Source organism: Cinclus cinclus, chromosome 22 (assembly GCF_963662255.1).
Source record: "Cinclus cinclus chromosome 22, bCinCin1.1, whole genome shotgun sequence".
Taxonomy (NCBI): Eukaryota; Metazoa; Chordata; class Aves; order Passeriformes; family Cinclidae; genus Cinclus; species Cinclus cinclus.
In genome coordinates, this window is record NC_085067.1 from 4,216,719 (window position 1) to 4,244,454 (window position 27,736).

Genomic DNA, 27,736 nt, shown 5'->3' on the forward strand with positions numbered 1-27,736 from the left:
TGGGATGCTGGGTGCAGTTGGGTGTCCCTCACACAGGGAGGCATAGCTCTCCCCCAGGCCCCACTAAGCTGCCTGGAATGTTTCTGGTCCTAATTTAAATAAAAATGATCCTTTTTGAAACAGGAAATTTTAGACATATTTTGGGCTGTTGCTTTGGAAGCCCCTCCCTGGTTGGGGTAGGATGGTGCTGAGCTCTGTGTGCACCATGGGGGGTTTAACCCCTTCACCAGGTCTGTGCTGAGTCACCCTTGTCCCCACAGACCCAGCTGGGCAGTGGCAGCACCCTCTGTGACTTGGGGGGCTGTCGGTGCTGTGGGGTGATGGGGCACAGCATGGCTGGGAATTGGGACTGGGGTGAAACCCCCCCTGTGTTCCAGCCTTGCTCCCAGTGTGGGGCAGCTGGGCTGGCTCGGCTCCACACTCATATTTATTTATTTACTGACGAAATTCCTCAGGCAGGGCCCAGGCGTGCGCCAGCCCAGCAGAAATATTCCAGAAACGCCTCTGACCACTCCAGTGCTTCAGCAGGGCCACAGGCATCCAGTGGCTGTGCTGACCAACCTTGTCTGCCACTGTCCACGGGCACCCAGGTCCCTGCAGGTCACTGTCCCCAGGGTGTAAGGCCACTGTGCAGCTTGGCTGGGTTCCCTGTGTCCCACCACGGTGGAACTCTCATTATGTTGGAGGCACTTTTATAATTTTTCTGTGCATGGGAATTTCTTGGTTTGCCTCTTTTTCTGCTTTCACTCAGGGGTTGGTGCTGCTGCAGTGTCCCAGTGTGGAGGGGTCCTGAGAGGAGGGCTTATATCCAGTGGGCTCAGCCATGGGCCAGTGTGAATTTCCTGGCTTAGGAGTGAGAGAAATATGCTGGCCAGGCAGAAATGCTGCTGTCACCAAACAGCTGGGCTGGGCATCTCAGTAGAAGTGGCTTCATGCCTGTGCTACCTGGGGACACCCGTGTCACTGCAGACACTCTCTGCTGTGTTATGCCAGCCCTACCAAGGGTATTTGGTGTGGCCTGTCCCTTGTGCAGGGGTGTGCCAGGCTGGGACCCCCTACTTCCTCTGATAATGTTTTTTTTTTTGCTCAGGGCACATCTGTCTCCCTTCAGTTGGGCAGGGACCTGCTCAGCTGGCAGCTGGGGTCCTAGTGTGCCATTCCTGTGTCACCACTGCTCCTCCTGGCTCCCTGCCACCAACTCCTCCCACCAGCCCCTGAAGGGGGAGGCCCCCGACACCCCTGTCCCCTTGTCCACTGCCCTACTCTGTTTCCAAGGAGACCTTGGACTTCCAGAGGCATCTTTGCCATGAAAACGTCTTTACCGTGGGCTGCTGGTGTTCTCTCTGTCCCCAAGAGCATTTTGGGGGGATCATGTGTTCATGGGAAAGCCAGAGGAGGAGCGAGAAGCATCAGGGTTGCACCGCCAGTCACCCCCGGGTGTGGATGGTGCAACCCCATCCTTTGAGGCACGGAGCCCTCCCTGGCTCCCCCAGCTCCACAGCTGCACGTGGCTTGGGGGTGGTGGCTTGGGGGTGCCTTTCTCACTGGCTCGGGGCGGACGGGGGACGGAGGCCGGGCAGTTCCCCCCGCGGCAGAGCCCACATCACTTCCTCTGGCAGTGGTGACGGTGACGGTGCTGCTGGTGGCGAGGCCCCACTGCCCGTGTGTCCCCCCCCAGCTCTCCCACCGGCTGCTGCTGGGCCAGCCCAGCGGGGCCCTCGCATTCCTGGGCTATTTTTAGGGTGGCCCTATCAGCCCAGCTGTCCCTGCTGCCGGCTGCCGCCCCATTAGTGCCTCTCCCGTGAGGTGCCGCGCTCTCCCCGGCGGAAACCCTTCTCCTGGCTCCCTCTGGTAAGGTGGGGACCCCCGGCGTGGCCAGCACGGCTTGTGGGAGCACGAGGGGGGTATGTGGGAGACAGTCTTGGTGCTGGAATTGGGGATTGCGAGGCTGAACCCACCCCTGGGCCGTTTTTGGGGTTGTTTGTTGTGGGGACCTCGTGGCCGGTGCTCTCTGGAGACTTTTGTGGTAGTGCCAGGCTTCTTGGAGGTGGGAGCGCTGTGGGCAGAGGATCTGGGGGTTCTGACCCACAGGTGGGTTCGTCTCCGGGTACCCATGCTCAGCCAGTGCTCCAGGCACTGGCATTTCACGCCATGGTGACAGTTTGGGGGAACAGGGGACCCGTCAGGGATGTACTCCCAGACTGCTGGGTTGTTTTGGTGGCCAAGTGCTCCCCTGTGCCATGCCAGGCTCTGAGAAGGGGCTTCTCCCCAGTGGCCCCAGGCACAACCTGGGGTTGGAGAGTGGGTGCCATCCAGGACAGCAGCTCCCACAAGAGCTGCCTGGTTGCTGGCACAGGATCAGGCTCAGAATAAACCCAGGCTGTCAGGGCAAGCAGGGAGCTGGGGCAGAAAATATCCCTTCCCTCACCCTGGCATTTGCTTACCACAGCGGGCTGGCCCGCTCAGGGGAGTGGGGCCACAGTCCTGCAGCCTGACTAAAGGGTATTTTTTTACACAGTGAGTTTTGCTGGGTCTCAGACTAGTCACCTGTCTGTCCCCAGAGCCCTTCCTGTGGGCACTGTTTGTTTGCTGAGCAGCTCCAGGTGGGCTCAGACCCCCTTTCCTGAGGGTCCCAGGTTGGGAAGGGCATGTGCCTGTACCCCGTGCTGTGGTTTGACATTCTGTGTGCTGTCCCCAGGCGGTCTCACCTCTCCCTCTCTCCCCAGCCAGGGCTGCGGCTCCATGAGACATCACCATGGCGTTCTCATCCCGGTTTGCGTTCTGGGAGCAGAAGGGAAGTCTCTCTTGCATGTTTGCCTGTGCCCCACGTTTGGGTCACGCTGCTGACCAGCTCCCCCACTTTGCCCAGTGCTGGCACCATGTTTGGAGCAGCACACCCAGCCTCCCTGTGCTGCCATGACAGGGACTGTGCTGGGCAATCAGGAGCTTGTCGAGGGCTGGGGTCACCAATGCAGCCAAGCATGCGACCACTAACACCATCACTAACGGCTTTGCAAGTGTCTGGCACAGCCCCTAACACAGTGTGAGCCACCCCAGTGCCACCTGCCACCCAGGAGCTGTTGTGTGATGGCAACTCGGGGTGTGTTGCCCACAGGATGCATCACACACTGCCACTGCAGTTTCACAGCTGAGGTCATGGCATTCAGAGACACAGCCCAGGGCAGGGTTTGGCTGCCCACCCCCCCAGAGGCCCCTGGGGTCAGCAGGGATCTGGCATGTCCCACATGTGGCTGCTGCAGAGATTAGCTGGTGACACTTAAAACGTGCTGCGACACCGGGAGGGTGACACATAGAATGACAGAACCCTGCAGGAGGGGTGGTGGGACTCTGAACCACCTCCCTCACTGGCTGCACATGATGAGAGGACCCAGGCTACACAGGCAGAGCACGTACCTCTCCCACCTTTGGGGTTTGCCATAACTAGGGTGCATCTCTGTGCTTCACCCCCATTTTTTTGGCTGACGGGAAGCCTGGAAAGACACATGTCCTTGTCCTTGCAGTGGGCTGCAAATTGGGGCTGCCATGCAGTGAGGGTCCTGGGGGTTTTATGGCAGCAAGGCCCCACAGTAGGCTGAAACACTCCTCTTGTTTGTTTGACCCTCAGGTCAAGGACGAGGACAAATCTTTAGCTGTGAAAAGACCCGTGAAGGAGGATGGGGCTGTAAGTGTCACAGGGCACTGGCCGGGGTGGAGATTTTGGGGATGGGGCTCATCCTTGGTGGGAACAGCACTTGTGACAGGGCCCGGGGACACCATGCAGGGTCAAGGGCTTAGTGATGGCCTGAGCACTGAGTTTTACACCCATGCTGGCAGCCTGAAGGTTGAATGGTCACTATTTGTGGGGCAGGGAGGTCACCACTGCTCCCTGCTCTGCGATCCATTGTGGGACTGTAGGTTGTTGGGGAAGAGTGCTGTGTCCCCAGTGCTGGGTGAGGTCTGGCCAGGAGCTGTGCTCCATGGCAGGGCAGAGCCCTGGGCACCTCCGTGTCCCAAACAGCAGTGGAGACAGGACCTCCACTCACACTGGTGTCATTGTGGCTACAGTCAGAGAGCCCGAAGGATGCAGCATCTGTACTCCAGAAAGCTGAGACCCCGAAAGCTGAGCCCCCAAAACCAGAACCTGTGAAGAGCCCCGAACCTGCCAAGAGCCCCAAGCCACTTCCTGGGAGAGAGAAGAGCCCAGAGCCAGTGCTGAACGGGGCAACTGTGAATGGGCTGGAGGGCCCGGCCTCTGAGGCACAGGGAGATGATGGCCAGGGGCTGTCCCGCCGCAAGGTGGTCCGGGTGGTGCGCAAGGTGGTCCGCAAAGTTCTGCCAGGGGAGGACGCTGGCAGTGCCAAGGAGCCAGGCCGAGATGCCAAATCCCCTGAGCCAGTGCCACCCCCAAGGAAGGAGGAAACAAGCCGTACCGGTGTCCCGGCTCCCCCAGCCCCGCCGCCTCCCCCAGCCATGCTGCCTTCAGCCCCTGCCAAGCCAGAAGCCAAAGATGAGATCTCAGAGGGGCTCAAAACCCTCATGGCAAAGGGCAAAACCAAGGAGCACCGGCCACGGCTCCGGCCGGGGGACAGGCAGGAGAAATCCCGTGAGCCGACTGGTGGGGACACAAAGCTGTCCCCGTCCCCGGGCGCTGAAACCAAACCAGAGGCACCAGTGCAGCTTTCAGGAGGGAAAGCGGAGCCAGCAAAGGCATCTGCTCTGAAACCCACAGCCCTGGAGAGGCACAAGGTACTGGTGTGTGCACAGCGGGGGCTGTTCCCCCAGTGCAGCATGGTGTGAGCTCACCTGCATGGTTTGCAGTGGTTTTGAGATGTGTGGTGTGGGTGGGAGTCACTTTTTTGGGGCACTCATATGTGCAGTGGCCACTCCATCATGCTGCCCCTTGTCTCCCCTCCATTTCATGTGGAGAAGAAGCTGCAGACCAGCGAGAAGCGGCCGACCCCTGTGAAAAATGCCCCGGCTGGCCCCCAGCAGGTGTGTAGGAGTGGTGACCCAGGTCCCTGCACACTGGGTACATGCTGGTACCCGGTTGTGCCTTCACTCTGGAACCCGCCCCAAGCACTGATGGGCTGCAGGGGTGGGAAAGCCTTTGCAATGGCCCTGCTGGTGCCCCTGTGCCAGGGCTGTGAGGGCTGTGGGGCAGCTGGCCTGGAGCTAATGGTGCTCTGCCTCCAGGCTGGCCCTGGCTCTGCTTCCCCTGGCCCTGCATCCCCACTGAGCCCATCTGAGGAGGCGCAGCTCCGGCTGGAGAGGATCTTCACCAGTTCTGTAATTCCAGAGGATTTGGTGCTTGTGTGTCATCTTCCCAGGGATGGGGAGGCATGGGCAGCGTGTGGCTGCCCTGGATGTGCTGTGTCCTCTGCACACAGTGACTGTACACCTGTGTCTGGCTGCCAGCCCTGTGGTCCTTCTCTGGGTGACACTGGCAGCAGGGAATGTATGTCCAGGGCTCTTGGTGGGTTTTGGGATCATTGCCCAGACTGGCGTGGTGGGCATGGGGAACTGCTGGCATCCCCGTAGGGGCCCAGGCACACTGTGGTGGCTGGGATGGATGGCGTCCTGGTGGTGCAGTGCAATTATGGCCATGCTGGAGCCCTGTGGCTTGTCAGGGTGCTGCTTCTGCTCTCTGCCTCTCACCTCCTCTCTTCTTTCTCTCCTCCTTCCTTGCTGCCGTTAGCTGGACCCCCCCGCCTCCGCCTCAGCACCCAGCCAGGTACTGTACCCCCGTCCTCAGGAACCCTCTGCCTCCACCAGCGACCCCCCGCCATCCTCTGTGTGCCGCTGGGCTGGCGTCTGCGCCCGTGCCTCGTGCTGGAGCGTAAGGCTTTCCCCATCCCACCCTGCTCCGTGAGCTGCTGTGGGGCCGTCGGGTGCCAGGGCAGCCAGGGCTGGGTCCCTCTCCCCTCCCCAGTGAGGTCAGACATCCCAGGAGGGTGCCCTCGGTGGAGGTGGCACAACTGGGGCGGGCAGGGGTGTGGAGCAGGGTGTGAAGGGGCAGAGTGCTGGCATAGGCAGGATGCATGGCTTGTGAAGACGCCGTGGCACATGATGCTGGCAGAGATCAGAGTGGGGTCAGTGCAGTGACCCCCAGCCCCAGGGCTTTGGCAGCACAGCCTCATGGCCAGTGTCCTTCCCAGCTGTGTGTCTGTCCAGCACTGCTCTGGACTTGCCACCCCACTGTCCACAGTGGTGGCTGTGGCACGAGGAGAGCCCACAGGGTTTGGCACAGCGGCGCTTTGCCCCCGCTCGCTCCCCTTCACCTCTTTCCGTGCTGTGTGTGGGGCAGGGCTGAGCCCTTCTCGCCTTCACCGTCATCTCTCGGCCTCGCCAGGGTCCAGCGGACGATGCGCCGGCAGCTCCCCTTGGCCCCATCCCTGCTGCAGCTCAGGTTTGGCTTTGGGGCTCGTCCTGCTCTCCTTGTGCCAGGGACATCCCTGCTGTGCTGGCCACCAGCCTGGCATTTCCCGTGTCAGAGTCCTTTGCCATGTCCTGTGTGCCTCCTTTATGTGCCTCAGTGTGTCCTGTGTCCCTGCAGCATGTCCCATGTCCCCATAGCATGTCTGGTGTCCATGCATCCTGACATGTGGCTGGTGTGGGTGCCTGCTCTCAGGGCTGTGGTTTGGGAGATTGGCCCCTCTAGGCTCGCCTGAGGTGGCCATGAATGTGCCTGTGGGTCACTGTGTCTTCATGTCTGCCCCAAACTGTGGCAGGACCCTGGTGGTGTCTGCAGCCCTACGCCCACTGGGGTCCCCAGCAGGCAAACTGGGGACATGTGCTGGGGGTGTTTGTGGCTTGTGGAGGTGGCCTGGCTGTCCAGCACATGGCCCTGTGGCCAGTCAGCCCTGTTCCCTCCAGCCCCAGGGATGAGGGGAGGGGGTGAGACAGGGCAGGGGACAGGTGACCACAACCTCTCCATATCTGCTGTCCCACAGGCCAAGACAGAGGAGCAGATAGCAGCTGAGGAGGCCTGGTACGAGACCGAGAAGGTGTGGCTGGTGCACAGGGATGGCTTCTCCTTGGGTGAGCCAGGAGCACTGCTGGGACACAGCACCCTGTCGTTCCTGTAGCACAGCAAGCCCCCCTGACCCCACTGCGGTGTCCCTGGGGGCTGCCAGCACAGCCCCTCTGAGTGCCCCGTGCCCCTCACAGGCAGCCAGCTGCGGCCGGAGGTGGGCAGTCTCCTGCCCGAGGGCAAAGTGAAGGTGAAACTGGACCACGATGGAGCCATCCTGGAGGTGGAGGAGGACGATGTGGAGAAGGTAGGGCTGCGGGATGGGGCCGGCGGGGCAGATTCCCGTTCCCCGCCTGACCTGCCCCATCTCAACCTCGCTTCCAGGCAAATCCCCCGTCCTGCGACCGTGTGGAGGACCTTGCCAACCTCCTCTACCTCAACGAGTCCAGCACGCTGCACACGCTGCGCCAGCGCTACGGCGGCAACCTCCTGCACACCTACGCCGGGCCCACCATGGTCATCATCAACCCGCTGAGCTCCCCCTCCATGTACTCTGAGAAGGTGACAGCGGAGGGGACAAGCAGCTGGCACAGTGCAGAGGGGGCAGTGGGGGTGGCAGGGTGCTGACCCTTGCCCCGCTTCCCCTCCCTGTCCCCATTAGGTCATGCACATGTTCAAGGGGTGCCGCAGGGAGGACACGTCCCCGCACATCTACGCGGTGGCGCAGGCCGCGTACCGCAGCATGCTGATGAGCCGCCAGGACCAGGCCATCGTCCTGCTGGGCGCCAGCGGCAGCGGCAAAACCACCAACTGCCAGCACCTAGTGCAGTACCTCGCCACCATCGCGGGCAGCACCGGCAAAGTCTTCTCCGGTGAGTCCCTTCGAGGGTGTGGAATCCCTTTTGTCCTGCCTGCACACGCCCCTCGCTTTGCGGTCACAGCCCCACGCACGCGGCAGCGGCCGGGCACGCACCAGACGAGCTGTCACTGTGTGTCACTGTGTCACACCGGTGCCTTTGCTGCGCTCCTGGGGGCTGCTGCGGTGCGAGGGAGCAGCAGCACCTGCCTGGCCAGCTCTGGCACCTGCCCACCGCACAGCCCCTGCACCGCCCCGCTTCTCTTCCCGCAGTGGAGAAGTGGCAAGCTCTCTACACCATCCTGGAGGCTTTTGGCAATAGCAGCACCGGCATGAACGGCAACGCCACCCGCTTCTCCCAGATCATCTCTCTGGACTTCGACCAGGCTGGGCAGGTGGCGTCTGCCTCTGTACAGGTGAGGGGACCAGGGTGGACCCCCCAGCATAGGAGCTGGTCCATCCTTGCCAGTGTGGCTCCCCAGTCCGTCCTCACAGCAGTGTTGTCCAGGGAAGCTGTTACTGCCCCAACCCTTGTGGCAGTGTTCAGAGCCAGGTTGGACAGGGCTTGGAGCAACCTGGGATAGGGAAAAGTGTCCTTGCCTATGGCAGGGGTTTGGAACTCACTGATTTTTCAGGTCCCTTCCAATCCAAGCAATTCTATGACTTCATGATTTTTCTGGTGTTTCCTACAATGCAAACTCTGCCACAGATCCCCAGCCATGCTCGCAGTGCTCAGCAGTCTGGCATCCTGCTCTCGGATTCTTGTTCACACCCAGATCAGATGGGTTCCCTGTCCTTGCTGAGTTAGTCCCAAAATCAGGGGATGTGTCTTCTGTACTCCTTCCTGCTGTGATAACAGCAGAGCCCTTAAAATCCAGATGTACTCCATGCTCTTGTAGTAGCATTCACTGAGGAGAGATGCTCATGGGCTGCTTGGGTGATGTTTGCATTCACATGGTGCCCTACAGTAGGAGGGAGACCCTCACAACTCCGTGGGGACCCTGGGCAGGCAGCAAGGATGAGGCTGGGGTGGACTGGGGGGACTCACTGGAAGTGGGACACTTGGGGACAGTTCCCAACTGTCCCATCTCTGCCAGACACTGCTGCTGGAGAAGCTGCGTGTGGCCCGGCGCCCAAGCAATGAGGCCACCTTCAATGTCTTCTATTACCTGCTGGCCTGCTCTGACAGCACCCTGCGGTGAGCTGGGGGGGAGGGCATGGCCTCCGTCATGGGGGGATCTGTGGGACCTCTCCCAGGGAGCCAACCATGGTGTTTATCCCTGCAGGACTGAGCTTCACTTCAACCACCTGGCAGAGAACAATGTCTTCGGCATCGTGCCTCCCTCCAAGGTTGTTGCCGTGGAGAGCTATAGGGGGAGACTGGGGGTCTCTGGCCCGTTTGAGTGCAGGGGAGGCAGAGCTGGGCTCCCAGACCAATGTCTCCTGTTGTTTTCCACAGCCAGAGGAAAAGCAGAAGGCAACCCAGCAGTTTGGCAAGCTCCTGGCAGCCATGAAGGTGATGGGCATCTCAGGAGATGAGCAGAAAGCCTTCTGGCTCATCCTGGGGGCCATTTACCATCTGGGAGCTGCTGGGGCAACCAAAGGTAACAAGCCATTAGAAGGGAGATTTGAGACTGATCGATGGGAGGGGTTCCAGGGGCACCTTGCAAACAGCCTGCAGTGCAGCCAAGCCCTGGGGGAGAAGGTGGGAGGCTGTGTCAGTGAGGGACAGTGCCCTGCCACCCTGACTGCTCCGGGGCACTCAGCTTTGTCCCCCTGGTTGGGTTGGTCTCATTAACTGGTGGGAATTGAACTTGCCCCTGCCAACATGGGGGAGTGAGGGCCTGGGTGGGGTTGAGGCAGTTGGGGCGGGTGTCCCCCATTCCCAGTGTAACACCTTTCCCTCCATCCTCCTCACAGACCCACTGGCAGATGGAGCTGGTAATGGGAGTGGGGAGGGCTCTGCTCTGGGGGGTGCCATGCGATGCTGATTCGGGGGCTGAAATGGGGGCTTGGGATGCTGCTGGTGTGCTAGGACCAACCCTGACCCTGACTGGGTCCTGGCAGCCCCAAATTTGCCTGCTGCTCGTGAGGAGTCCCAACCCAGTCCTGCCAGCACTGTTGGTGATGTGGGCCAGGGCTGCCCTGGCACACAGTGCTTACCATGGGTGTGAGTCTCCCACAGCACCAGCAGCTCTCTGTTCCTGGGGACAGCAAATTTGGCTTTGGGGGCTGCTCTTCTCCCCCCGTGGCTTTCTTTTTCTGCCTGTTGTGCTGAATGCCCCTGTGGTACTGCACGCTGGTGGGAAAGCTGGTCATGTTACCCTGGAAATGGGCACCTGGAGCTGGTGGCTGCACCCAGGGAATTTGCAGCCCTGGGGGAAAAGATGATCTGGGGATGAAGAGGGAGAGACCAGAGGGATCTCGATGCACACTGGGGTGCAGGGCTGGCCTGTGGGGTGTTCTTGGGGTGCAGTGCTGGCCTGTGGGGTGCTCTCAGGGCACTAGATGGCAGCAGGGCCCTGCTGCAGCCACCACAGCAGGATGCTCAGACAACTCCGGAGCCTCTCCATGGGAGCCTGCTATGGGGGAGGACCCCAGATCCTGATGGGGGGGAGCATTGCTGCATCCTGCTCGGGGCAGGCATCCCACCCCCAAGTCTGTGCTGCTCCTGCTGAAGCCTCCCCTTTGTCTTGTGAACACTGGGAGTGCTCAGAGCCAGCTGAGTTGCCCTAGCCCTGCAATTTCCTTGGCCATGGGCTGGATCCAAAAGTGGCTCCCCATGCTCTGGGGCAGAGTCGAGCTGTTCCCAGCGGTGCCCATGGTGCAGGGGGCTCAAAGAGAAGGGACCCCTACCCTGGTCACAGTTTGTTGCTGCAGGGATGCCTGGGGAGGGGGCAGGCATGGCATGTGTGGTGGCACGGTGGCAGGAGGGCGTCCCCGCGCCGTGGCGTGCCGTTGTTTCTAACCCCTGTCTCTGTTCGCATGGTGCATGCTGCCCTTTGCAATGCAGACGCCGACGAAGGTAAAGTCCCGTTCTCCACGTGTGTCTCTGGCTTCCCCCTCCCCTGTGCCACCCTCATCCCACTTCCCTGTGTGTCACCATTAACCTGCTCCCACTGCCCCCAGCATCCATGTCTCTGTGTCTGTCTGGCTGCATTGCGGCTGTGTCACCAAGCAGGGACATGTCCCCGTGTGGGGTGGCTCAGAGCCTCAGAGGTCCCTGGGTAGTGGTGGCAGGGGGTCCGTGCTCCACACCAGTGTGGCTCCAGGCTCAGCCCTGCAGCAGCACAAAGCCATTCACCCCTATCTCCTCTCAGACCCCAAACACTTCTGTCTCCTCAGACCCCAAAATGTGTTCTCCCACTGTGCCCATCATCCCCAGCCTGCTCTGTGGGTCCCTAAGATCACAGCAGGCCTGTTTGGAAACACTCCCCATTTTTGGGGGTGCCCTGCCTGGTCCTGAACTCCCTTCTCCACCCTTCAGCTGGGAGGAAGCAGTTTGCACGGCACGAGTGGGCTCAGAAAGCCGCGTACCTGCTGGGCTGCAGCCTGGAGGAGCTCTCCTCTGCCATATTCAAGCACCAGCCCAAGGGCACCCTGCAACGCTCCACCTCCTTCCGGCAGGGCCCTGATGAGTCTCCCCTAGGGGACAGTGGCACAGGTAGGGTGAGGTATGGGGGGGGACAGCAGATGTCCGGGGGGATGCCAGGCTGGGGACACTCAGGCTTTCTTTGGCCAGGTCCCAAGCTGACAGCGCTGGAGTGCCTGGAGGGCATGGCAGCTGGCTTGTACTCTGAGCTCTTCACACTCCTCATCTCCCTCCTCAACAGGTGCGTGCTGGGGGGCCAGCAAGAGAGTGGGGGGGTGCCTGGCATCACCCACTGACCCCACTGTGTCCCTTTGTGCTCCCCCCAGGGCACTGAAGTCGAGCCAGCACTCGGTGTGCTCCGTGACAGTGGTGGACACCCCTGGGGCACAGAACCCCGAGCTGGCAGGGCAAAGCCGGGGGGCCACCTTCGAGGAGCTCTGCCACAACTACGCCCAGGAGCGCCTGCAGCAGCTCTTCCACCAGCGCACCTTTGCCCGTGAGCTGGAGAGATACAAGGAGGTACCAGGGACACCCAGGGCTGCCATCACCTCCTCCACTCCTGCCCTCCCATATCCACGTGAACATCTCCTACGTGTCCCCCCGATTTCTTACCCAGTGGTCACTGGACCAGTCCAACCTAAGCAGCTCTGACACGATGCTCAGTGCCCAGGGCTTTCCCCAGGGCTGTTGTGCTGGTTGTGGAGCACAGCAGAGGAAGGCTGGGCTGGAAGGTGGTGGAGTGGCTGTGGGTGGTGTTGATGGTGGTCATGCTTCTTCTCCATCTCAGCGCTGACAGCTCATGGGGACCCTTCCGTGTGTCCTGGTCCCCCCTTAGCACGCAGCATTACTCTAAACCCCGTCAAGACCAACACCCTGATGGACTCACACTCCATATCACTGCTACTCTGCAGTGTGGGTGCTCACCTGCCTCTGTTCCCCCTCACCAGGAGAACATAGAGCTTGCCCTGGCTGATGCTGAGCCCAGCTCCTCTGGCTCCATAGCTGCTGTGGACCAGTCCTCACACCAGGCACTGGTAAGCACCTTCCACTCTTCCTTGCAGCCACATCATGGCAGCAGATGGGCAGCTTTCTCGCACTTTGGTGATAGAGGGGACGGAAAGGGGCTGTTCTGAATGCTTGGCCATGAGAGCATGTGTGCAAGTGTGCATGCAGCCCACATACCTGGTGCATCCCCCAGCATGGTTTTCCCCTCTTACCCTGGGAGCTGCCTGTGCTGTGGGCAGAGGGCCTGGAGACTGGGTCTGATTTCTGGGGTGCTCCAGTCCTGGAAGTGCTCTGGTCCCTGGGATGCTGTGGTTCTCAAGGTGCTCAGGTCTCCAGTGTCCATGGTTCCCAAAGTTCTCAAGTCCCTGGGATCCTCCAGTCCCCACTGGAGGAGGCTGCAGAGACCGGGGGTGCTGCTGGCACCATCCCTGTGCTGGGTTTCAGCCCAGCACTGCATTTCCCACCTCAGTGAGATGTGCTGCCAGAGCAGCATATGGACCCTTTCCTTTCTGGGTCTCCACTAATCTCATACTGTGTGGGGCTGCATCCTCCCTGGGTGGTCCGGATGCCCTGTTTCACCCCACGTCCCTGTCCTGGGGGACCCTGGTGTTCTGAGTGTGGTGTCCCTGCAGGTCCGGTCTCTGGCCCGCACAGACGAGGCGCGGGGGCTGCTGTGGCTTCTGGAGGAGGAGGCGCTGCAGCCAGGCGGCAATGAGGACACCTTGCTGGAGCGGCTCTTATCCTACTACGGCCCACAGGAAGGGGGCAAAAAAGGTATGGAGGGGGGCCTGGAACCATGGGGATGTGTCCACTAGACCAGAAACAACCTCTAGTGGAAGATGTCCTTGCCCATGGCAGGGGCTTGGAATGAGATCATCTAACCCAAGCCATTCTGAGATTCTGTGACATTCCCCAGTGACACACAGGTCCCCAGGGCTGTACCCACTCGTGATGTGTTTCCCTGCAGGGCACAACCCGCTGCTTCCCAGTGACAAGCCCCGACACTTCCTCCTGGGACACAGCTCAGGGACCAACTGGGTGGAGTACGATGCTACGGGATGGCTCAACTACGTCAAGCACAACCCGGCCTCCCAAAACGCTTCTGTCCTGCTGCAGGAGTCCCAAAAGTGAGCAGGATCCTGGGGTGGGAGCATGACAGGAGGGAGAGGTGACGTTGGGGGCTGACATGCCCTCTGTGCCCTGCAGGAAGGTGATCAGCAGCCTGTTTGCCGGGCGCGGCGGGTCGGCGCTGGTGCTGTCGGGCTCGGTGGCGGGGCTGGAGGGGGGCTCCCAGCTGGCCCTGCGCCGGGCCACCAGCATGCGCAAGACCTTCACCACCGGCGTGGCTGCTGTCAAGAAGAAATCCCTCTGCATCCAGATCAAGCTGCAAGTGGTGAGTGAGGAGGTGGCATGGGGGATTCCCCCCTTCATCTGGCTGGGGCACCGCTGCACATCACCGCTCACCCTGCTCTGCCACACCTACAGGATGCCCTCATTGACAGCATCAAGAAGTCCAAGCTCCACTTTGTGCATTGCTTCCTGCCCAAGGCGGGGGGCGGCGGGGACCCCCAGGCTGTGCCGTGCCGGAGGGTGAGCGGCAGCGAGCTGGAGCTGCCAGCAGAGCACTGTGAGGCCGGGCTGATGCAGCTGGATGTGCCCCTCCTGCGTGCCCAGCTCCGTGGCTCCCGCCTGCTCGACGCCCTCCGCATGTACCGCCAAGGTGAGCCCTGGCACCAGCACATAGGGATGGACAACATGGAGTTCCTGGCTGCATCTTCCTGCTGCAGAGTTAAAGACCCCCAGGAATCCCTTCAGATACCTTGCTTTGAACTCTGGAGCCTCTCCCCAGGGTGGTCCTGTCCCCCTCCCCTGCTGGGCTGTTGTCTGCACTGGGGACAGGCATGTCCTTAATTGGGTGTCTCCCCTGGTGCCACTGGTTCCTGGCAGCAATCCCATTGGCATCCAGCCCCTGTCCCACTGGAATGAGAGCCTCTGGGTTGTGCTTAGCAAAGCATTTATCGATACACTGGCTGGCCAGCCACCCGGCCAAGGGTTTGTTGCTTGGAGGCTGGACCCTTCCTGCCATGATTGGAAATCAATGCCACCTGCACACCTCCTGGATCGATGGCCATGGCCTGCCGGTGGTGCAGGGGTCAATGATCCCATCAATACCTCATCGTTAATTAAGACATGGAGGCTCAGCACAGGAGTTGGCTGTGGCTCAGAGTGGAGCCAGAGCAGGACTCACACAGGCAGCACGTGTCGCTGCTCTCCCCCCGAGGAGGGATCTGGCCGCTTTCTCCTCAGATCCCAGCCAAAATTGCTGGAGGACACAGCCAAGGAAAACCTCCTGGGGAGGCCAAGGGCATTCCAGCTATGCCTGACCCCATGGGGAGCTTGTGTCACGTGGGGTGACCCCGTCAGCTCTCCCAAAATATGAGCCCCAGCATGTCAGGGCACGTGGGGCTGTCTCTGGCCATCCCTGTCCCTGGGTGTCCATACAGCCCCACTCTCCCTTGCTTCCCCAGGTTACCCTGACCACATGGTGTTTGCGGAGTTCAGGCGGCGCTTTGATGTCCTGGCCCCACACCTGACCAAAAAGCATGGGCGCAACTACATCGTGGTGGATGAGAAGCGGGTATGTTCCCCATGTCAGTCATTGCCGTGGGTCCAGGGTCCCCTGCCCCTCAAAGTGCCTGGTCCTGATGCCTTTCCCTCCCTGCAGGCAGTGGAGGAGCTCCTGGAATCACTGGACCTGGAGAAGAGCAGCTACCACATGGGCTTGAGCCGGGTATGGTGCTCGACACCACCGGGTGTGGGCAGGGCTGTGCGTCATGGCACGGTGGGACAGCAAAAGGGCAGCACTGTTCATTCCCACCCACGGCATTCCTCGTGCCTGGGGAATAAAACCCCACAGTGGCCCAGGAGCAGTGGCTGTGGAGGGGAGAGACACATCCCCACCAGCGGGAGAGTGGCACAGTGTGGCTGGAGGGATGCCGGCACCCATCGCTGTCCTGCTCCCCTCCCACAGGTGTTTTTCCGGGCTGGATCACTGGCCAGGCTGGAGGAGCAGCGGGACACACAGACCAGCAGGAACATCACCCTTTTCCAGGCGGCGTGCAGGGGCTTCCTGGCACGGCAGCACTTCAAGAAGAGAAAGGTTCGTCCCAGTGACTCTTCCCCTCCCCGCTCTGCTGCACAATTTCGCCTAAAATGGGCAGTGCAGCCTTTCTGCGCCTCCTGGGCCAGCACCTCCTCCTCCCACCTCCCCCGGAGCCGTGGGGGGCCAGGGGGAACCGGGGGGCCAGGGGGAACCGGCAGGGAGGCTGCTGGGCATCGCCGCGGGAGGATGAAGCCACACTTCAGCTCCTGCTTTTATCAATAGAGAAGGTGTAAAATAGGCATCTTATAGTGCCTTACCTTCCCGGGATTAGCATTTAGAAGGGCTGGAGAGGATCAAACAGCAGATTTGCTGGTGCAGTTAGCCCAAATGCCAATGAAGGGAAGCATGCTGGGGTGCTGGCAGGGGTGCTGAGCACCCACACGCCCCGCTTTGCCCTGCCGGCGGCCCCGTGCTGACCCCGTGCCCTGCACAGATCCAGGATTTGGCCATCCGGTGCGTGCAGAAGAACATCAAGAAGAACAAAGGGGTGAAGGATTGGCCCTGGTGGAAGCTCTTCACCACCGTGCGCCCCCTCATCGAGGTGCAGCTCACCGAGGACCAGATCCGTGGCAAAGACGTGGGTATCCATGCCAAGGGATGCTGGATGGAGCAGGGAGGTCTTGGGGGAGCGTTGGGTCCTGGACAGGGCCCTGCAGTGAGGTGGGATGCAGGACCACGTGGTGGGGTCCCATGCAGAAGCTAATGGTGGGGTGGGATGCAGGACCCTGCAGTGGGGTGGGAAGCAAAACCCAGGGAAGTGTGGGATGCAGGATCCTGTGGTGTGTTGGGATACAGGACCACACAGTGGGTTGGGATGCAGGAGCCCACGATGGGATGAGATGCAGGACCACGTCTGCCTGAGCCCCGTCAGAGCCAGGCTCGAATTGCTCCCTAATTTGCGAATCAGCATGTCATTAGCATCCCGAGAGCCGGCTGTTGCTTGAGCCCAATTACAAGCGTGGAGAATGGAAATGAAACCATGTGCCGAGAGGCAAATGCGGGGGCTCCGCTCGCACTGGCAACCAGACACTGGTGCACCCAGTGAGCACAGAGCTGCTGCCTGGCTCAGCTTTCACCCTGACCTGCTGGGGACAGGCACCTGGCCAGAGGCACCTGGGCAGGGGCACCTGGGCCCCCTGCTGCCCCCCCAGCCTGTGCTGGTTCCAGAGGAAGAGGGAGGACGATGATAGCAGCCAGACATGCTTCCACAGCACTGGCTGATGGTCCCTGGGCATCCTGGTGGGCCTCCTCCCTCCCCACCTGGGCTAGGTGCACCCAAACCCTTCAGCAAGCTGCTGATGGGTAGATTTGCTCCCACCTCCTCTGTAGGGGGACGTGGGTACCCCTGTGCAGCTTTTCTGAGACTGCCTGGCATTTCAACACCATTTATGGGGTTGGAGTCTGCACGACGGCGGTGCGGGTTGGGGAAAGTCCCTGCCCAGCCCTTGGCAGGGGAGAGCAGCCCTGGGGAGCCCCCACCCTGCCCATCCTGCGCTGGGGGGGTGCTGGGGAGGGGCAGACAGCTGCCAGCCTCCTCCCTGCCAGCCTCTTCCCTGAGCCTGCCCCTGCCCCCTCCCTCACCACCCGCTCTGTTGCAGGAAGAGATCCAGCAGCTGAAGAGCAAACTCGAGAAGGTGGAGAAGGAGCGTAACGAGCTGCGGCTCAACAGTGACCGTCTGGAGAGCAGGGTAGGTCTTTGCTGCTGCAGGGATGGGGTATAGTGCCATGCCAGCCTGCCCCAGGCCATGGTGCCATTCCCCCTGCCCATGCCTCCAGATCACAGAGCTGACGTCGGAGCTGACAGACGAGCGGAACACCGGTGAGTCGGCCTCCCAGCTGCTGGACGCTGAGACGGCCGAGAGGCTGCGGGCTGAGAAGGAGATGAAGGACCTGCAGGTAAATGGCCCCTTCTCAGCCTCGCAGTGTCTCCTGTTCCATTCAAGTGCTCACCATGGCCGTGTCCCCTCCCAGGCCAAGTACGATGCCCTGAAGAAGCAGATGGAGTCAATGGAGATGGAGGTGATGGAAGCTCGGCTCATCCGGGCGGCTGAGCTCAATGGGGAGCTCGATGATGATGATACAGGTACTGTCCTGCCTCCAAGTGCTGGCCTCTGGCACACCCTGCAGTGTCCCCCTCTCCCTGTGCCGTCCCCTCAGCCCCTTGGTGACCGCATTTCCCCACACAGGTGGTGAATGGCGGCTGAAATACGAGCGGGCAGTGAGGGAGATTGACTTCACCAAGAAACGGCTGCAGCAGGAGCTGGAGGACAAGCTGGAGGTGGAGCAGCAGGGCAAGAGGCAGCTGGAGCGCAAGGTGAGTGGGGGCTCAGCTCTGGGGAACTCCCTGGTCCCCTCAGCATGGCTAGGACAGCAGGGACATGGTGGCATCCCAGAGCCCTCAGTGCCTGCCTGCCTCTGCCCGCAGCTGGCGGACCTGCAGGCGGACAGCGAGGAGAGCCAGCGGGCGCTGCAGCAGCTGAAGAAGAAGTGCCAGCGCCTGGCTGCCGAGCTGCAGGACACCAAGCTGCACCTTGAGGGACAGCAGGGGCGCAACCATGACCTGGAGAAGAAGCAGCGGAGGTGGGGACCGTGCACTGGCAGCGGGGGGGGACATGGGGGACACGCCTGTGGCGAAGTGGCATTACCATTTTAGCAGGGATTTGGGCACCTCACCAGCTCCTACTTGGCTGAGGTGTCTCCAGCTGGGATGAGGCTGCCTGAGTTGGATGTGTTTGTTGTGGGGGGGGATTCCCGTGCCCTTTTGAGGGACCCAGAGCTGAGTGATCCCACATGGGGTCATGCCCCATGGTGGAGGCTGCTAGTGCCCTGCATCTCCGCTCGGCACGCGCTGCCATCCCGTCCCCTCTCCCAGCCCCAAAGTTTGCTAACGTTATTAAGCAGCAGGGACGCTTTCATCTCATTATGGTAATGATCGCACACACAAATACAGCGAGAGAATCCAATCTAATTAATTTCAATTTCCGCGGATTGGAGTCTGTGCTAATGCAGCTGTTTATTACCCAGCACAAGGAAAAATGGGGATTAGCTGCCGAGGTGTTTAACGCAGGTCACAAACTCAAGCGCAGGGTTGTTTTCCAAGCCCCAAAGGCAGTGATTTCAGAGCAAACCCGGCTGATCCCATCCCAGGGGCATTGGGAGAGACTGCCTCGGTGCTGCCTGGCTACAGACTGTTCTGAGTACTCCTTTAACAGGGGCTTGTGTCCCCTCCATGTGTCCCCTTTGGGGATGGGACTGGTGCCATGTCACGTGGAATCCCAGCACAGGGATGCAGCTGTGGGAGCCGAGGTGCCACAGGAGGCCGTCTTTCCTAGAGACCCCTCCATGTCCTGCTTGGTGGGTTTGGTGTCCCCTTGGAGTTGCCAAACCCCTGCCATTGGGAGCCACGGTTCCACAGGCACATGCTGGCCCTGGAGAACAGCTGAAGTGCTGCTGGGGTCAGTGCTGCAGGTGCTGCACTCCCCATTAGCACAGAGTGAAAGCATCAGGAGGAGTGTCTGAGTGACTCGGGTGCCACCCGTGCTGTCAATTAAAGACTCATCAACACAAGCACTCAGCAGCACACCACCCTTCCCAGTGCTTGCTGCTGAGGGAAGGGGATGCTCGGTGCAGTGCCCCTGGCACAGGCTGAAGATAAGTCCCTGGGGTGCTGAGTGCTCACCACGCTCTCCCTGTGCAGGTTTGACAGTGAGCTCTCGCAAGCTCATGAGGAGGCGCAGCGGGAACGGCTGCAGCGGGAGAAGCTGAGCCGAGAGAAGGATGTGCTGGTGGCTGAGGTCTTTGGCCTCAAGCAGCTGCTGGAGGTGAGTGTCCCCCAGACCCTCCCCAGCCTCCCAATCACTGGGTGCCCCGGGCTGATGGTGACCCTGTCTCTCACAGGACAAGGACTCGGACATCGCAGGGTTGACACAGAAGGCGGAGGCTCTGGAGGCAGAGCTGCAGGACATCTCCTCCCAGGAGTCAAAGGACGAAGCCTCCCTGGCTAAGGTGAAGAAACAGCTGAGGGACCTGGAGGCGAAGGTCAAAGACCAGGAGGAGGAACTGGATGAGCAGGCTGGGACCATCCAGATGCTGGAGCAGGTACGGCGGGGAGGGGCGAGGTTTCTGGGTGGGGTGGTTTCATGCAGAGCTGTTATTACCTGGGCCGGGCTTGCCTGGGAAGAGGAGGCAGTCGCCCTGAGCCCGGCGTCAAGCCAGGCGTCAGCACAGCCGGCACGGCTTCTGGCCCTCCGTGCCATGGCCCGTCAGGTCACCATGGGGCGGGCAGCCCAGCTGGCCTCAGACCAGGGGGTTTTCAGGGTGAGTGGTGACTGGAGAGTGGTATGGAGGGGTCCCCACATCCCCTTCACTCTGACCACATCCCCACCATTTGCAGGCGAAGCTGCGGCTGGAGATGGAGATGGAGCGGCTGCGGCAGACCCACGCCAAGGAGGTGGAGAGCCGTGATGAGGAGGTGGAGGAGATCCGGCAGTCATGCCAGAAGAAGGTAGGGCTCAGCTGTGGCCCCTCTGCCCAGGAGGGCCTGGGAGATGCATCCCCATGCCCTGCTGGGTGCTGGGAGCTGCCAGCCGGGCACTGTCATGCAGCATCCGGCTCCCACACAGCCGACCACAGCCCAGTTCCACTGGCCCGGCGGGTCCGACCAGTCCTTCTGCTGCCCGGGCCAGCGCACGCCGGGCTTTGTGCCTCTAGTTGCACAAACACCCAGCTGGTGGGGTCACCCAGTGTCCCCGGGGTGTGGGGACACGTGAGGAGGGGGTCATGACCCCTCCCTGCTGCCCTGACTGGCTGCCCCCTGGCTGTCCCCCAGCTGAAGCAGATGGAGGTGCAGCTGGAGGAGGAATACGAGGACAAACAGAAGGTGCTGAGAGAGAAGCGGGAGCTGGAGAGCAAGTTATCTGCTGTCAGCGAGCAGGTGGGGTGAAGGGCAACTGGGCACCTGCCTTGTTTTGGGGACCCTGAGGTGGTCATGGTGGGGCAGACACCCCTCTGGCATGGAACCGTGGCAAAGATTCCCCTGCCACAGGCTAACCAGCGGGACTTTGAGACGGAAAAGCGCCTGCGCCGGGACCTGAAGAGAACTAAGGCACTGCTGGCTGATGCTCAGATCATGCTGGACCACCTGAAAAACAATGCACCCAGCAAGAGAGAGATCACCCAGCTCAAGAATCAGGTGTGCATCTAGACACTCCTCATACTGCAGGCTTTGAGGGACACAGGGTGTCCCTGTTCCTTGGCCAGGCACTGAGCTATATCCCTGCAGCTGGAAGAGTCAGAGTTCACCTGTGCGGCTGCTGTCAAGGCCCGCAAATCCATGGAGGTAGAGATCGAGGACCTCCACCTGCAGATCGATGACCTTGCCAAGGCCAAGGCAGCGGTGAGTGGGTTTCAGTTGTGATGAACCATGGTGGGGCCAGGCCCCATTTGCACCCAGGGTGGCCCCATGCTGTTTGGAGTGGGTTTGGGGGGTGAGTGCCCCATTCTTGGGATGCAGCGGGAGACACGTGTGGCTCCCTGCAGCTGGAGGAGCAGCTGAGCCGTCTGCAGAGGGAGAAGAACGAAGTGCAGAGCCGGCTGGAGGAGGACCAGGAGGACATGAATGAGCTGATGAAGAAGCACAAGGCAGCTGTGGCCCAGGTGAAGTGGAAGCAACAGCTGCACCCACCCCTCCCCCCGCCTTCTCAAGATGTCCCTTTTGGAGCCAGTGCAGTGGGATCCCCACTGATGGCCCTGGTGTGTCCTGTAGGCATCCCGGGACATGGCGCAGATGAATGACCTCCAGGCACAGCTGGAGGAGGTCAGCAAGGAGAAGCAGGAGCTGCAGGAGAAGGTGAGGATGCACCCTGAGTGAAGCTAGGGCAATGAGGGGCACCCGGAGACCCGCTGCCCACGGCATGCGGGGCCCCCTGCACAGTGGGCGTGCAGAGCAGCCCAGTGGGAAGCTCTCCATCAGGATGGGAGCAGCATGGCCAGCAGCTCTCCTCCAAGACAGCGTGGCAGTGGGGGCAGGGTGATTGTGGTCGAGGCTGAGGCTGTGCCCTCTCCTGCAGCTGCAAGGTCTGCAGAGCCAGCTGGAGTTCCTGGAGCAATCCATGGTGGACAAGTCGCTGGTGAGCCGGCAGGAGGCCAAGATCCGCGAGCTGGAGACCAGGCTGGAGTTTGAGAGGACGCAAGTCAAGCGCCTGGAGGTATTCACTGGGTTCTCTGCTCCAGCAGGGACAGGGCTGCAACAGGACCATAATGAAGCTGCCTGAGGGTTTTCTGAGTGCCTCCCCTCCCCACGACCCCCCATGCTACAGCCCTCCCCTTCTGGCAGCCCATCCCTGTCTCCACAGGGAAGGCTCCCTGCAAGTACTGATAACAGTAATCCACTGCCCAGCCTGGCAAAGTGCTGCTCTTTCCCTGCATCGACTTAGGGAAATTATAGACTCCCCAGTCCCACGAATGCAGCCTGTTTTATATTCTGCCTCCGCAGCTCTGCCGGGGAGCACGGCAGCTTAGCTCTCCTCTTCATATTTTCCAAGCTATTATTTCCTTCCCCACTCTCTCTGCCGGGGCCATAAATATGCAGCGGCTGGCTCAGTGGCTGGGGGAGAGCAGGAGCTATTTTTTCCCTACGTTACATGTTTTAATTACTTCACACACAGTTAAATCTATTCTTCCAATTCAACAAAGCCCTTGCTGTTGTTCTGCCCCTTCCCTGGCCCTGGGAGGGGGTGGTTTCTCCTCCATCTCCTTGTGTAAATTGATGGGAGTGGGATCTATCCTCGCATCGTTCCCCTGATGGGTCTTGGGGTGAGGGTGGGTCAGAGGTCCATGAGGGGGGTTTGGGGTGACTCTGCTGCTTGGCAGAGCCTGGCCACACGGCTGAAGGAGAACATGGAGAAGCTGACGGAGGAGCGGGATCAGCGCGCAGCCGCCGAGAACCGGGAGAAGGAGCAGAACAAGCGGCTGCAGCGGCAGCTCCGGGATGTCAAGGAGGAGATGGGCGAGCTGGCCAAGAAGGAGGCAGAAGCCAGCCGCAAGAAGCACGAGCTGGTGAGGCACCTGTGATAGGGCCAGACAGGGGACAAGGGGGTGTTCCCTGAGGAACCCGGCTCATCCCACTCCCTCCCCACAGGAGATGGACCTGGAGAGCCTGGAAGCTGCCAACCAGAGCCTGCAGTCAGACCTGAAGCTGGCCTTCAAGCGCATCGGGGACCTGCAGGCGGCCATCGAGGATGAGATGGAGAGTGACAGCAATGAGGACCTCATCAACAGGTGAGAGCACCTGGGGCTCTGCTCCCACACGTCCCTGGGGGTCACCGCTTCCCCTCGCCACTTCAGAAATGCCACAGGGACCCCTTGGCTCTGCCTGGCCCTAGCAGGATGCTGTCTGTGCATCCATCCATGCATCATGCACACGTGCATCTGTCCATGCACCCGTGTCTGTCCATCTGTGCATCAGGCACCCGTGCACACAGGCATCAGTCCATGCATCTGTGCATCCATCCCTCTGTCCACCCGCAGCCCCCATGAGCTTCAACCACTTGTGGAGGTGCCTGAAATGCATCCAGGATCCTGCCAGCTGGCTGGAAACAACCCAGGGAGTCCCAGGAGCCAGGGCAGCACAAGCTGGCAGGAGGTTTGGGATGCTGGGATCCAGCCCAGCCCAGGATAGAATTATAGAATCAAACAATTGTTTAGGTTGGGAAAGACCTCTGAGGTAATTGACTCCAGCCATTAACTCAGCGCTGCCATGTTAGCACTAAATCATGTCCCCAAGTGCCACATCCACACATTTTTTTAATGTTTCCAGGGAATGATTCTACCACTTCCCTGCACAGCCTGTTAAAATGCCTGACCACTCTTTTGGTGAAGAAATTTTCCCTAATATCCAATCTAAACTTCCTATGGCACAACTTGAAGCCATGTCCTCTTGTCTTATCTTGTTCCTTGGAAGCAAGCCTCCAGCTGGCTACAGCCTCCTTTCAGGATGTTGTAGAGTGTGAAAAAGTCCCCCCAATCCTTCTTTTCTCCAGGCTGAGTGCCCCCAGTTCCTTCAGTTGCTCCTCCTCAGATTTGTGCTCCAGACCCTTCCCCAGCTCTGTTGCCTTTCTTTGGATATGCTCCAGCACCCTATCTGGGATGCTGGGATCCAGCTGGGTGCAGCCCCACTCCAGGGGCACAGGGCAGCCTCTCCTCCCTCCCCTGACTCTTCCCCATAATTTAATTTGCCCAGATCTGTTTCCCACCCACTTGGTCTTATTTTTTTTAATTTTCCTTTCATTTGATTTCTTTTCTGTTGTGTTTCTCCCCCCTCCAACCCTGCCCCCTCCAACGCCTCCCAGTTTGCAGGACATGGTGGCAAAGTATCAGAAAAGAAAGAGTAAAATGTGAGGAGCATCTCTTTCCTTCCTCCCCTCCCCTAACCTCAACCTCACCCCCTGGGGCCGGGGTCCTGCATGCCACTGGCCCAACTCCACGTGCCCTAACAGCATCCGTGGCACAACACAGCATGGCACATAACCACATCCCAGCATGGGGATGGGATGAGCCCTGGGGTGGAGTGGGGGGTGATGCTCTGCCATGGCTGATGACAAATGCGTCAGCATGAGGCAGCAATGGAGCCCTGCTGCCACTAATTAATACCCCCATGCATGGTCGTTCCCACGACCTGGGTCCTGCTTAACTAACGGCACGTTTGCCTGGACATAAACTGTGTTTGATGTGGAGCTTAATTCTGTTGATCAGAAAACCTTAGCTGCCCCCAGAGCTTGTTTTCGGGGCTTGTTGGGGCTTTTTTTTTTTGTGTCATTCTGTGTTTTTTTGTTCGTGTTTTTTTTTTCTTCCCCAAGCCCAGCGTTGCCTTGGATGTATTGCAGGGGAGGGAGATGCACAGGATGGAGAGTGGCTTGTTGCTCTGAATTTAAAAAGAGAAGGATTCATACACAGGGTCTATCCCAGCCTGTCCTTTGTGCTGTTTGCCTTCATTTCCAGGCAGGGAATAAGCCCAAAACCAGGTGGATAAAAGGCCATTTAAGATCCTATGATACATCCCATCCCTTCTTTGGAGTGGCCTGGTGGGAGCAGGGTGGCGAGAGGGGACCACACTGCTTCAATTTCCATATAGATCCCGACGGTGCTGCCATAGCCCTAATGAAAGCAGTAAGCGGTGAGGTATTAAGAGAGATTTATTCAGGGATGCTTTTAACGTGGAGGAATGGATTTTGCAATGCAGACAGCACCTTCTTTCTAAAGGCAATCAATATGGTTACGAACGGCCGTTATAAATTAGATGGTTTAAGCCAGATAGGGCTTTTTTTTACGTCGGGACGTAAATCAGGGGCTCTCGGGCACAGCAGGGCTGTAAATCTGCCCGCTGTGCTCCCGTGCCTGCCGTGCCGGAGTCGTTTCTGTTCCGCCTGCTAAACTCCTGTTTACCCGGGGCCATCAGCATTGCTCTTCCTCGCTGTAATTCTGCACTCGACGGCGGCCTATAAAATGAACCCACTTACTTCCTTCCCAGTTCTGCAGCTGGAAATCTGTGTTTCTGGAGCTGTGCCCTGCCTGCTGCCCCCCAAGCCAGGTCTTGCTGTCTCCAGCTCTGGAGCCACACAGTGACAGGGAGATGTTGGGCAGAGGGTGCAGGAGCCCCTTGGGCAGCTACAGGGGTAGTTTGGGGGTGCTTCAGGGAGCTGCTGGCTTGCAGGTTGAACTATGTATGTGCAGGCTGTGTCCCAGAGATGGAGCAGAACCATAGGAGGGGGTTTCCCCCATGCCAGAGTACGCAGATAGTGGGTACTGGAGGGGTTCAGTGCATTCCAGTGCACTTTCATCTCTCCAGCACCCAAAAACTCATTTCCCCTTGCTAACCTCTTGCTTTCTTGCACGGTGACCCGCTCCTCCGGCAGTGATGGTGACTCAGATGTGGACTCGGAGCTGGAGGAGCGCGTGGATGGGGTGAAGTCTTGGCTCTCCAAGAACAAAGGCTCCTCTAAAGCGCTCTCGGATGATGGCAGCCTGAAGGGCAGCAGGTGGGTGCAGGGCTGGGCGTGGGGCTGGTGGGCAGAGGACAGGCTGAGCTGTGCTGGGACATGGACAGGGCTGGGTGGGTGCCCATGGAATGTGGCATTTGGTGCTGTGTTCCCACCTAGTGCCTGAGTGGATGGCCAGAGAAGGGTTAATGCTGGTGAGTGGCTCAGTATTCACTGGGGACACATGTCGCCCCACTCAGGGGAACTCCCTGGTCCCCCTTCCCTCATCCCACCCTGGAGACATAGGGAGCATTCACAGCCCCCACTCCATCAGCCTCCTCAGGGCTTGCGGTGCTGGGCTTTAACTCTGTGCAGCATTCCATCACCCCAGGATTGATTCCCTGATCCATCCTGCCGTCCTCTGCAGCCCCTCCCCACACCTCTATGAAAATGTTAGCAGAGATGGGGGACATGCCCAGGTGCACCCACAACATGTGTGCCCCAGCCCCGCTCCCCTTTCCCTTGGAAAACGTGTGCCTGCTGAGCACAGATTGCTTTTATCCAAACCCAATTTCCTAGCAGGGTTCCAGAAGTCCCAGGGGACTCCCTCCCTCTGCCGAGCAGGGGGGAAAGATCTGAGCTGGTTTCTGTTAATTGGTTTAATTTATTCAGCGGTGCAGATGTAAAACATTTTGTTATTGGAGATAATTCCACCTTTTCTGAAGTCGGGAATCAAACGCAGCGGCTCCAGGTAGCCGACAATGAAATAAATTGAAGGCAACACTTTAAAGGGGAATCAAAGTGCTGGGCTAGAACAATTCCCACATTTACATGACATTTTTCCACGATGCCATTTCCCGCTGACGCAAATTGCCGAGGCCGCCTCGCCGGCCCCTCCTTCTCCCGCTCATCCCCGTGTCTCTCTTGTCTCCCCGGTGCGTGCGGGGCCTCGGTGCCGCGGTGCAGGTCAGCCCCGCCGGACGGCCCCGAGCCCGAGGAGCGGCCGGTGTCGGTGTTGAGTTCCCTCAGCTACAGGAAGCGGCCGGGCCTCAAGGACTCCATAGGCGGCCGAGGGGATGAGCAGACGCTGTTCAGCGCCCTGGGCGAGCGGCCGCCTTCCCCCGAGCGCCCTCCGCGCAGGGCGGCCCGCGGCGGCGAGCCCCAGGACCGGGCGGCTGTCATCGCCCGCGCCTTCGCCGACGCCAGCGGTCGGGCTCGCCAAGGGCTGGACAAGCGGTGGTCCCTCTCGGCCACCGACGTAGAGAAAGCTTCTGTCGCCTCCGCCCCAGTGAGCCGCGTCTCCTCCGCCTCCTGGCGCGGGCTGGAGGATGGCGATGATGGGGACGAGGGATGCTCAGTGCTGAGCTTCGCCCTCTCCAGCCCCGGCAGCTTGCGGAGCCGGCGCGGTGGCCCCGAGGGCCGCCCTGAGTCGCGGCTCTCCCTGGCTCGCAGCCGCCTGGATGAGGCGGACGAAGGGTCCCGCGGGCAGCCCCTCTTGGGGCGCAGCTTCTCTGTGCCCCCACGGCCCCGCAGCGCAGCCTCCGAGGAGGAGGAGGGTCCTGGGGACGCCCGTCCCGTGCGAAACCGCTCCTACCTCGACCCCGACCTGGAAGCCGCCATCCAAGAAGTGCTGAGCTACCGCCCGCTGCGAGCCAGAGGTTACTCCAGCCCCGACGCCGACTCGGGGGATGACGGCCGGAGTGTCCGGAGTGTCAGGAGTGTCCGGAGTGCGGCCCCCCTGGGCACCGCTGACCGCCCCTCCGGCAGCCTGCGCCGCTCCGCATCCGCCCTCGACTTCTCCCGGCACACCTGCCGGTGCCGCAGCAGCTCGGGCTCCTCTGAGGAAGAGGAGGAGCAGAAGAAGAAGAGCTCCAAGAAGCGTGCCAAGAAAAGCAAGAAGAAATCCAAGAAGAAGAAGAAGAAGCAGCAGTCATCATCCGAGTCCAGTTCCTCCTCCGAGTCCTCCTCCGGCTCCACCAGCTCCTACCGCAGCACCTCCAGTGTCAAGAAGGGCCCGCGGGCGGCGGGGAGCGAGGAGCCCACACGTCCTGCCCGGGGCAAGAAGGAGGAGAAGCAGCGGAAGAAGCAAGTGGACAACCTGATGATGAAGTACCTGTACCGTCCCGAGAGCGACTGAGGCAGGAGGTGGGAGCGGTGTGTGCCGTGCAGCATGAAC

At 60.3% G+C, this 27,736-nt stretch overlaps 1 protein-coding gene across 1 annotated transcript in view; it reads left to right on the top strand.

The window, feature by feature from the left end:
• MYO18A (myosin XVIIIA) overlaps positions 1 to 27,736 on the top strand; it is a 31,234-nt gene that overhangs the window by 2,385 nt on the left and 1,113 nt on the right. Inside the window, exons 2-41 of the mRNA XM_062507310.1 lie at positions 5,696 to 5,731; positions 6,951 to 7,038; positions 7,168 to 7,277; positions 7,355 to 7,531; positions 7,632 to 7,842; positions 8,100 to 8,242; positions 8,924 to 9,024; positions 9,113 to 9,176; positions 9,286 to 9,430; positions 10,840 to 10,851; positions 11,314 to 11,490; positions 11,569 to 11,659; positions 11,745 to 11,937; positions 12,366 to 12,452; positions 13,056 to 13,197; positions 13,391 to 13,550; positions 13,630 to 13,816; positions 13,909 to 14,143; positions 14,952 to 15,061; positions 15,149 to 15,214; positions 15,455 to 15,583; positions 16,020 to 16,163; positions 17,185 to 17,274; positions 17,363 to 17,482; positions 17,558 to 17,669; positions 17,773 to 17,900; positions 18,012 to 18,166; positions 19,284 to 19,407; positions 19,484 to 19,684; positions 19,980 to 20,090; positions 20,415 to 20,519; positions 20,631 to 20,777; positions 20,868 to 20,981; positions 21,125 to 21,241; positions 21,351 to 21,434; positions 21,655 to 21,792; positions 22,457 to 22,642; positions 22,725 to 22,864; positions 25,498 to 25,620; positions 26,527 to 27,705. Coding sequence (XP_062363294.1) covers positions 5,696 to 5,731; positions 6,951 to 7,038; positions 7,168 to 7,277; positions 7,355 to 7,531; positions 7,632 to 7,842; positions 8,100 to 8,242; positions 8,924 to 9,024; positions 9,113 to 9,176; positions 9,286 to 9,430; positions 10,840 to 10,851; positions 11,314 to 11,490; positions 11,569 to 11,659; positions 11,745 to 11,937; positions 12,366 to 12,452; positions 13,056 to 13,197; positions 13,391 to 13,550; positions 13,630 to 13,816; positions 13,909 to 14,143; positions 14,952 to 15,061; positions 15,149 to 15,214; positions 15,455 to 15,583; positions 16,020 to 16,163; positions 17,185 to 17,274; positions 17,363 to 17,482; positions 17,558 to 17,669; positions 17,773 to 17,900; positions 18,012 to 18,166; positions 19,284 to 19,407; positions 19,484 to 19,684; positions 19,980 to 20,090; positions 20,415 to 20,519; positions 20,631 to 20,777; positions 20,868 to 20,981; positions 21,125 to 21,241; positions 21,351 to 21,434; positions 21,655 to 21,792; positions 22,457 to 22,642; positions 22,725 to 22,864; positions 25,498 to 25,620; positions 26,527 to 27,697 — 6,174 coding nt within the window. The 3' untranslated portion in view covers positions 27,698 to 27,705. The remainder of the gene's footprint in view (positions 1 to 5,695; positions 5,732 to 6,950; positions 7,039 to 7,167; positions 7,278 to 7,354; positions 7,532 to 7,631; positions 7,843 to 8,099; positions 8,243 to 8,923; positions 9,025 to 9,112; positions 9,177 to 9,285; positions 9,431 to 10,839; positions 10,852 to 11,313; positions 11,491 to 11,568; positions 11,660 to 11,744; positions 11,938 to 12,365; positions 12,453 to 13,055; positions 13,198 to 13,390; positions 13,551 to 13,629; positions 13,817 to 13,908; positions 14,144 to 14,951; positions 15,062 to 15,148; positions 15,215 to 15,454; positions 15,584 to 16,019; positions 16,164 to 17,184; positions 17,275 to 17,362; positions 17,483 to 17,557; positions 17,670 to 17,772; positions 17,901 to 18,011; positions 18,167 to 19,283; positions 19,408 to 19,483; positions 19,685 to 19,979; positions 20,091 to 20,414; positions 20,520 to 20,630; positions 20,778 to 20,867; positions 20,982 to 21,124; positions 21,242 to 21,350; positions 21,435 to 21,654; positions 21,793 to 22,456; positions 22,643 to 22,724; positions 22,865 to 25,497; positions 25,621 to 26,526; positions 27,706 to 27,736) is intronic.